Source organism: Triticum aestivum, chromosome 2D (assembly GCF_018294505.1).
Source record: "Triticum aestivum cultivar Chinese Spring chromosome 2D, IWGSC CS RefSeq v2.1, whole genome shotgun sequence".
Lineage (NCBI taxonomy): Eukaryota > Viridiplantae > Streptophyta > Magnoliopsida > Poales > Poaceae > Triticum > Triticum aestivum.
This window is the reverse complement of record NC_057799.1, coordinates 38667842-38677090: the sequence shown is the minus strand read 5'-3', so window position 1 is coordinate 38677090 and position 9249 is coordinate 38667842. Positions and strand designations below refer to the sequence as shown.

At 46.3% G+C, this 9249-nt stretch overlaps 1 protein-coding gene across 4 annotated transcripts; it reads left to right on the top strand.

Annotated features, from left to right (window-relative positions):
* Positions 1-3116: 3116 nt before the first annotated feature.
* On the top strand, positions 3117-8960 carry LOC123051390 (uncharacterized). 4 transcript variants are annotated; one of them, XM_044474259.1, is made up of 4 exons: positions 3117-3451; positions 4106-6423; positions 6516-6767; positions 6859-6971. In XM_044474259.1, the coding sequence occupies exons 1-2, from the start codon at positions 3404-3406 to the stop codon at positions 6167-6169; spliced, it is 2112 nt and encodes a 703-aa protein (XP_044330194.1). In that variant the 5' UTR covers positions 3117-3403; the 3' UTR covers positions 6170-6423; positions 6516-6767; positions 6859-6971. The 4 variants fall into 4 exon arrangements, with proteins under 4 accessions (XP_044330194.1, XP_044330193.1, XP_044330192.1 ...); XM_044474258.1 differs by lacking the exon at positions 6859-6971 and adding an exon at positions 8469-8960 and having other exon boundaries at positions 4106-6767; XM_044474257.1 differs by having other exon boundaries at positions 4106-6767.
* The last annotated feature ends 289 nt before the right edge of the window (positions 8961-9249 follow it).

Genomic DNA, 9249 nt, shown 5'->3' with positions numbered 1-9249 from the left:
TTAAGAGTCCGTTGTAAACGAATCAGTACCCGGATTCTTACATACTACTACTGCGTTTCTTGTCGGTATCTCATCGGGTCTGACAAAGGTTTCTTGCAGAGAAGACTACCAGACTTTTGGGACTTTGCCATGGACAAAAACAACTCGGCAGACCGTGGACAAAAATAAAGTGCAACGCAAACGTGACACGGCTGGACTCCTGCCGTCAAAGGTTAGTTTGTCAAGTTCTTCCTATTGTGTACTCAAAGACATATGCCGTGGGATGTAGAAAAGCATACACTCCACAAATAGCATACAGTCTACAAACAATGGCCAACTGACGCAGGTGCGACGTGTCACTAGGGTTTACTGAAAAAGGCTTTCGCCCCATTTTATATATAAAGCAACAAACGCGAGAGCACAATATTCGACACAAGTTCAGCACACACGCACACACACAAAAGTAGCACAAGACAACACCAAAGGGTTCGGCTGAGGGCACAACTCAATAAGCCCTAAAAAACACACACACACGTTATGCTACTTGACTGAGACCCAACAACGGGTGTCACTAGGGTTTACCGAATAAGTCTTGCTAAGTCTCAGTCGACTGAGACTTAGTTATGTCTCAGTCAATACTATATGCATGAGATCTTACATCAAGATCCGTTACACGTTATGCTACTTGACTGCGACTTACCACACCCTTACCGAATATGCACTCGGACATTGTCATTGATAGGGCTACTCCCTCGACGGTCATGGTCCTTGAGGAAGGGAAGAACTCGAGAGCAGCAAGGCTCACCCGTAGAGATGGATTGGTAAATGGGTTAGCGAGTGTCTGTATTAGGGGGGGGGGGGGCTTTCAGGCGTTGTAGCTGACTCTCAATGTCATAAAAAAACATCTCCAACGGTGACCCGCATCCTTCCGGGCCACGGAAGCCATCCAACGCGGTCTTGTATTAGTCCGCAGGCGACCCGGACATGTTTTCTCCCACAAATCGAAGACAAACGTGTGGGGGGGTGGGGCTTTGCGTGAGTCCGGACACGTGAAACGTCGCTCTCTGCCCCCTGGCCGACCCAAAAGGAAGGCAGAGCCCATGCTTTTGGAGCATCCCGCATTGTTTCCTCGCCAAAATCCCCCACTCTCTTCTTCCATCACCCGCCGCTCTCCGCCCAATTCCCTCTCTTTTCTCCCACCCTCTCCTTCCTTCCTTCCGCAGCCGCATGGAACCGTCAGAGAACCTATCAGAGATGGAGCCGACAGAGGTGCCGGAGGACCTGAGCATCACGCTCGCCCAGAAGATCAGCTCGGCAACGCAACAAACTCGATGTGTCAAAGCGAAGGTCACAATGGAGGAGAAGCTCAAGAAGCGGTTGGACACCGGTGGGCCTGATGGTGGCGTTGGGCGTGGAGGTTGTGTCGAAGATCCACAATAAGATGGATAGAGTTACACACCCTAATGTTACAATTTGCAATTCCTCTTACAATGGTGACGAAGTGATGAAATGGAGATGGGAAAACAAAACGGAAAATATCTATGTTTTTCTTCTCCGGATCTCTTCTCCCACTGTTTGGATGGAGTGGTGGCGGCTAGGTATCTCTCATGCCCAATGTCCCTTTACGGAAGTTGTTGTTGTAGATGAGGAGGAGAGCCTGTGGCGCCTGGTGCGAGCGTTGCTACGAGTGCTTGTACTCGTACCGGTGGCCATCTTGCGTTCAATAGCCTTTGGTGCAAAATCTTCCAATATGGAAGTTGATTCAAATGGCTTGATTTCGTGTATTATTGCTTGGTTTCCTTCCATAATGTATTTTCATGCCATAGCCTTTGGTGCAAAATCTTCCAATATGGAAGTTGATTCAAATGGCTTGATTTCGTGTATTATTGCTTGGTTTCCTTCCATAATGTATTTTCCTGCCAAACAATTGAAAAAAATGAGTTTTCTTCGTTTTGAAAGGACTAGAGTTAGAAATAACTGAGAAATAACGAAAACACGATGAAAACCAAGTCAAAATTCTCCACAAAAAGTGATAAACTCTCGAGCCATCGGAAAGAGAGAATAGATCAGAGAGCATATATGAATAAAAATTATGCAACAAAAGAACCATATAGGTCTCAAGAGGATTCATGAATAAAACTACTGAAAGTGACAATTCATCATATCCCAACAAACACACCGGGAAATTACGTCAGATGAATGACAATCATGTAGGGCAGCTCATGTGATCTTTGTATTGAGAAACAAGGGAGAACTATCTAGCTACTGCTATGGATCCACAGTCCAAAGGAAACTAGTCACGTATGATCATGATGGACTTCAAGTTGATGAAGATGGTCACCGTGAAGAATTCCCCCTTCCGGCAAAGTTTCAGAAAAAGGCTATTGAATTGGATCACGAAGAAACAAAAGGTGTGTGATGGTAGAAAATTTCAGGCGACAAAATCCTGATGGTTTTCAGAGATATATAAAGGCACGGGGACCGAGAGGCAATCAGAGCTTCAGGGAGACCACGCGACAAGGCCACCCCTCTGCCGCGTGGGGGTGGCGTGTGCAACTAACCTTTGTCATTTGCTGCCGGGTCCTTTTAGATGTAAATCTTCCGTTGATTTTTTTCCTAAATTTTATGGAGTTAGATAAAATTGATTTTCCTAAAAATTTCAAAAATAGCAGAAAGCAATAACTGACACTGGATTAATAGGTTAGTCCGGAATAATAATACAAAGTGATGCACAACTATACCAAAATGATATAAATATATCATGAAATAATAGAGAATCACAGATATGAGACGTATCACATGACTGTGGGCCGACCCGTGTTGCTTTTGAGCCTTGTGAGTAGAAATTAAGATTTTTTTATAAAAAGTCAGAAAAATAAGAAATTTAACAATATAGAGAAAATACAAAAATATATAAAACTTGAAAGGGCCATGCAATGACCGGCCTAAAAGCCTGTCTTTCAAGATCGCCCCTTGTTCCACGACGGGCTGAAGACCGGCCCGGCCCTTTTATCTCCATTCGGTGCGAAAAATCCATGCCCGCGGGCCGGCCCATGTGGCACGGCCCATATGGCCAGGTTTGACCTCGTGGCTGGGCAATATCCTTGCCTAAAAAAAGGCAATATGTTTGGCGGGGCCAGTCATGGAGCCGTGGCGGCGTCTCCGTAGGAAACTCCCCAAATCTGGCCATCCAAATCGCGCTCTTCTCAGCCATGGCGGAGACCGCGACCGCGACCGCTCCTCGGCCTCGCCGCCTCCTCCCGTCCGTAGCTACGACCAGCCGCCTCCGCCGCGACCACCCGCGCCATGTAGCTTCCTCATCGCCGCTCTGCTCGCCTGGAGCTTCTGGTCGCCGACGGCGGCCGTCCTCAGGCACGGCGCCTAGCTAGACCGACCGCGAGCGCATCAGTCAAGCGCCTCTTGGATGCATCGGCGCCCGCGGTCGACTCCGCCATGCCCGCCCTGCTGCCATGTGAGTTCCTCCGCCGTGTTTCCTTATCAACATCTGAAACCATTTTAACCCGTCGAAAAAAGTTGTGTTTTTTACTTCTTCTAAAATTTTGTTCTATTTTAGTAGACGGCAGCCGGCCTGCCATAACATGGTCTGGAAATAGAGTATTGTTGGTCGACTGAATTCAGCTTCTATACAACCATGGTCTCATGTCAATTATAGTACTGTACGATAGTGTGGTGTCTCCAGATGCAGGCACATGTTTGAGACTGTATTTATGCACCTCATCTGAATTATCCTTCAAAATGTGTGCATCCAGCACGTACCCTCACATGCGACTCCTCGCTGAGTCGCTGTTACCAGTGTTCTTAATTTCTTGCTTCTTTGGCTACTTGCTGAGAGTGGACATGTGTCTAGTTGGCATCCCTTGTTGGCTAGCTCCTGTAACATGGAAATAGATAGCATATTCATTCACCAGCAGACTGCTACTACTGCTACTACTCAGTTGATCTGGACGCACTAGCAAGCAGTGTCGTACTCTTCAGTGCAGGTGTTCGCTTCCTTCAGAGTTGGGAGGTATCATGCCGCCACTTTGCCATCTCCTAGCTCACTATAAGCAATTACGCTGCGCTCTTACCTTGTTTAATTGTCATTACTGATTTTACGTATCTGCAGTGCTTGCGTTGCAGGATCAAGCTCACAACAATGGCTGGAGGGCCGTTGAGCTTCTGGAATGACTGGGCGTCCCAGATCGGGGTTCTCTTGAGCCTCTTCTTCCAGGTCATGCTCCATATCTTTGCCAACATCCGTCGGCATAAAGACGCCTCAAATTGGCTGAGGTTCCCCCTCTGGGTGGCGTACCAGCTGTCCGACTCCACTGCGACATACGCCGCCGGCCAGCTCCTCTTCAGCGGCGCAACAAAAGACCACCACCTCATCGCCTTCTGGGTGCCGTTCCTCCTACTGCACCTCGGCGGCCCGGATAACATCACCGCCTACGCCCTCGAGGATAGCAAGCTCTGGGGGCGCCACTTGCTAAGCCTTCTGGTCCAGGTCCTTGGTGCTGGATATGTCCTATACAAGCATATTGTCGGCAGCGGGACCTTCCTCATGGTGGCTGCCATCTTGATATCTGTTGTCGGTGCTGCAAAGTATGGGGAGAGGACCTGGGCGCTCCGGTCCGCCAAGTTCAGCAGCCTCCGGAGCTCTCTCAAGGTACGGTCACATGACATACATCACCAGCAATTTTACACTGAGTATCAAGACTGGTACAACGATGACGAACTAGTCCTGCAGCATGCTCACTCCCTGTTTCATATCTGCAAGCGTGGGATAGTTGATTGCGTGATTGCGGTGGATGACTCAGATAGCCAGAATGAGGTGGATTCTCTGGATAGCAAAATAATCCAGGGCTTTTCGAAAGACCGTCAACACATGTGGAGGGTGATGGAGATGGAGCTCTCCCTCATGTATGATATCCTGTACACAAAGGCAGGCGCAGTCCACACTTGGGTTGGCTACTGCATCCGTGTCATCTCGCCGCCCGCCATTGCCACCTCTCTCGTGTTGTTCCAGTTGAGCAGCAAAGATGATTACAGCCTAGTTGATGTTGCCATCACGTACACCTTGTTGGGTGGCGCCTTGTTCCTGGAGACGAAATCGCTCCTTGTCGCACTAGGGTCAAGCTGGGTCTTTGCCTTCTTGTGTACCACACAATGGGATTGGCTCCGGCATTCTGCTCTGTGTGCTGGAAGATGGCATCGGCTTCGGCACACACTTTTTTCTCTTCGCCGGTCTTGGCCTGGCAAGATGATCATGACAGTAAGCTCGAGGAGGTGGTCAGGCACCATGGGGCAGCGCAACATGCTGCGGTCTTGTGCCAGACAGGTGGATCCGATGAGTCAATGCCTAGGCAATCTGTCCAAGATGCTGAGCCTTGGTGAGTGGTGGGACAGGAGGCAGTTGTGGACCATTGATGTCCCTGAGAAGGTCAAGAAGTATCCATGGAGTAATGTCACATCAATTGATATGAACACAATGGGCTTGCTCAGGACTGGATGGGGCAAAATGGCACTGGATGAAGAGCACTACCCTGGGCTGTTGAAGGAGTTGAATGTCTTTCATGGAGTTGACTTCCATGAGAGCGTCATCAGCTGGCACATCGCCACCGACTTGATCCTTGCTGCAACGGAGGGCCATCACGTGTCTGATGATGATGTGGAGCTAGTCAGCGTACTGTCCAACTACATGATGTTCCTCCTCGTGGACTACCCCGGCATGCTACCAGGCCTTCCCCAAAACTGGTTGTACGAGCAAACCTGCAAACAACTGGAGAAGATAAGCAGTAAGCATGTTGCTGGTTCTCGTGGCAACAACATCTGCACTGTGCTGAAGAACTTGTTCCGACCACACCATCACCGTGGCTGGAAACCTTCTGAGCTTGAGAAGGAGATCGCCATTGACATACTGAAAGAGCTGGAAGACCCCAACTTCAATAATCCTAGGCTCAGTTATGCACGCACTATTGCGAATACACTGCTTCGTAGAAAGGAAAATAAGGTTGAGATGCTGCAAAGGCTGTGGTTGGACTTCCTGTTCTACGCAGCCAACCGGTGCAACAGGGAGGAGCATGCGAGGAAGCTTGGCAGCGGTGGTGAGTTGCTGACCGTCGTGTGGCTTTATCAAGAACACCTCCACCAAGTAAAACAGGACAGGAAAAAGAGGCAGAGCCCTGTGTAATACACTGTACTAATACTGAATGTCCGGAAATATCCTCACTTTCTGTACTTTGTAAGCATATCATTCTTCAGTTCAGCACCCTTTGTTCTTGCTCAGCTTGTGGTTTCCTATGATGAATATGGCGGAGCATAGTATGCCCATTCACATGCTAGCTAGCCTAGCAATGTTCCGGTGAAGAAATTGTGCTGTACAGGGCTTTCGTTGCAATGATGATCTGCGCCCAAAATTATGAACAAGTTCAAAAATAGATGCAGGTCCGGAGGTCTTAGCTGTGGGTAGTGCAGTATTTGCGATTTATTGGCAGCAGCAGAAAGTCACTCCCAGTTGGTGTTCTGTGAAGTAGCAGGTTCTGGCGGAGTTCCTCTAGTGACGGAGAGCTTAAGGTGCAGGCAATGCGAAGGAGTTCAGCGCTGGTATCGGCTACAGTGCACACTTTTTCTCTTGGCTGGTCCTGGACTGGCAAGATGACGGTGACAGGAAGCTCGAGGAGGCGCTGAGGCACCATGGGGAAGCACATCGTGCTCTTTGTTGCCATGTCAGTGTAATGAGCACCCACATAATCTCTCACACCATCTATTCCACTCTGGCATAGCTGATGGTAAGCCCTCCTCTGCTCCCTCTCATGCCCTGCTTGCTTGCTTGCGAGCCGTGGTAAATTCTGAATTTGGTCGTTTGCTTTCTTTCTTCAGCAGGCCAAGAAACAGGGAGTGCCGACAGTAGTACTTGTATCTGCAGTTTCAGTCACTGCTTGCTATTTTCAGTAGCTAGATAAGTTCAGTTCAGTTGATTCAGTCACTGCTTATTTCTTCGGGTAGCTAATCAGTTCAGTTTAGTTGTTCTGCACGTCAACTGAATCGGCCAGAAGTGAGTTGCGTTCTCGCTGCGGCGTTGCGTATTTCAGAGGTCTAGAGTGTAGATCACAGCCTCAAAACTAACATAGTTGAGCAGTACCCAAATCAAAATCAAAGAGTTTGTACTGGTAAACTCCATTCTGTAAATCAAGCATGGCAAGTTTTGTAAATCAAATTCAAAGAACTACTGGTAAAATCAAAATCAAAGAGTTTAACATGGCAAGTTTTGTGTAGTTGAACTACTCCATTTTGCTTTTGTGTTGTTGGAGTAGTTGTACTGAAATTCAGTTCTGTAAAACTACTGTGATGGAGCTCCTTGATCAGTAGTAGTTGGAGTAGTTGTGCAAGTCAGGAGTAGGTTCAATACATTTGTTCACTTTCTTAATGTGATGTTGCTGCTGTACTCCATTATTCACATTGAAATAGGAGTAGTTTCTTAATGTGATGTTGCTGTTGCTTTTACTCCAGCAGTTTTGTGTAGTTGTACAGAAAAGTTGCAGGAGTATCTTTGTGTAGTTTTGCTTGCATATGGCAACTTTTGTAGTGCAAATTTTGCTTGCATTAGGAGTAGTTTTACTGCAGAAGTACTTTGCCAATTGGCAAGTTTCAGTACTGCTACTGAAAGCAGTGGTAGCTACTCCTAAATGAAACTACACGAATGAAACTTTACTTTAAGTAAAACTAAATGAAACTTTTTTAATTAAAACTAAATGAAACATCTTCGGTTAATTAAAATTAACTGGAACTTTTCTTTTAATTTTAATTAAATGAAACCTTTTGCTTTCACTAAAACTAAATGAATCTTTTCCATTAACTAAAACTAAATGAAGCTTTTTTTCTTTAATTAAAACTAAATGAAACCTTTTCAGTTAATTAACTGAAATTTGTTCGGTTAATTATGACAGTTTCAGGTTGCTGGAGAGGAATTTGGGATTAGGATTCTTTCCTTTGTGGTTTGCATTTCCTGTAACATATACTCCTGGGATTAGGAGTATCAACTTACAAAGAATTAACAGAAAAGGAACAAGAAAAGCTTTAACCTATTCCAGCAAGTGATAACAGATTTTTCTAATCGACACTCAAACAGGATTCTGTTAGTAGGAACCATGATCTGGTACAGAAATCCGGACCAAATATTACTGGATTTTCTGCACTATAAAGATAAATGTTATCCAACCAGTTCTCTTTTGTTTTATCCTTTTCTTTGGATCTAGTACATCAGAAAATAGATGTTGTTTGTGTTTTTCAGGTCCTCTCTAGATGTTCAGTTGCAAGCTCATCTTCACTCTAATTGTTTTTCACAGTACAGTACTCCTGGAGTACATTGTTTTACACATCAAAATCTACCACATCATTCTACTGTAATTCAGTCAATGACTGCCTGGTTGTGCATTACAGTACAGTACAATACATTTATATCATTGTTTTTCATGTCTGCTGATGTTCAGGAAATTCACGTGTTACTGGAACAACACCATTTGATATTGGCCCTGGCAGGTCCTGCTCAGCAGCAAAGATATGGCAGCAGCAGTTCCTGCTCGGCAGCAAAGAGGAGGCAGCAGCGGTACTAGGCGAGCAGCAGCAAAGAGGATGGAGGCGACAGCGGCAGGGGGATGGTGGCCTGGCCATGGCTGAGGAGGGAGAGGTGGAGGGCAGAGGCGGGGCTGGAGGTAGGAGACAGCCGGGTTGGTAGCCGTTGGATGATTTCAACTCTGTCCATTGGATCCGCGGCGCCGTTTGCTTCTTTTAGCACAAACAGCGTTGCAAAGTAGAACCCGTCCATGTGGGTGGATCCCAGCACTGCTCAACGGATCGTTACCTTTTATTCCTCAACTTCGGATTCAGGCATTCAGCTCTGGCTCTCTTGTTGGCTCATGGCTGCCCATGCGTCCTTCACGCTGCAAAGTGTCAGGGCCGTCGACTAAGCAAACCTTGCAACATACTCTCTCCCTTCCTAAATAACCATTTTATAGATTTCAATATAAACTATATACAGAGCAAAATGAGTGGATCTACGCTCTAAAATATACATATATGCATTCGTACGTTGTCCATATTGAAATCTCTAAAAAGTTTTATATTTAGAAATGGAGGGAGTAATATACTTTAAAAAAAAAGACAAAGTTTGCTGCAATATGAGTGTATACAACATGGTCATAATCATTTTTTTGTTGCATGTCATAGAACACAATAAAAAATATTACCTAATTCGCTGAGACAAAAAATTGT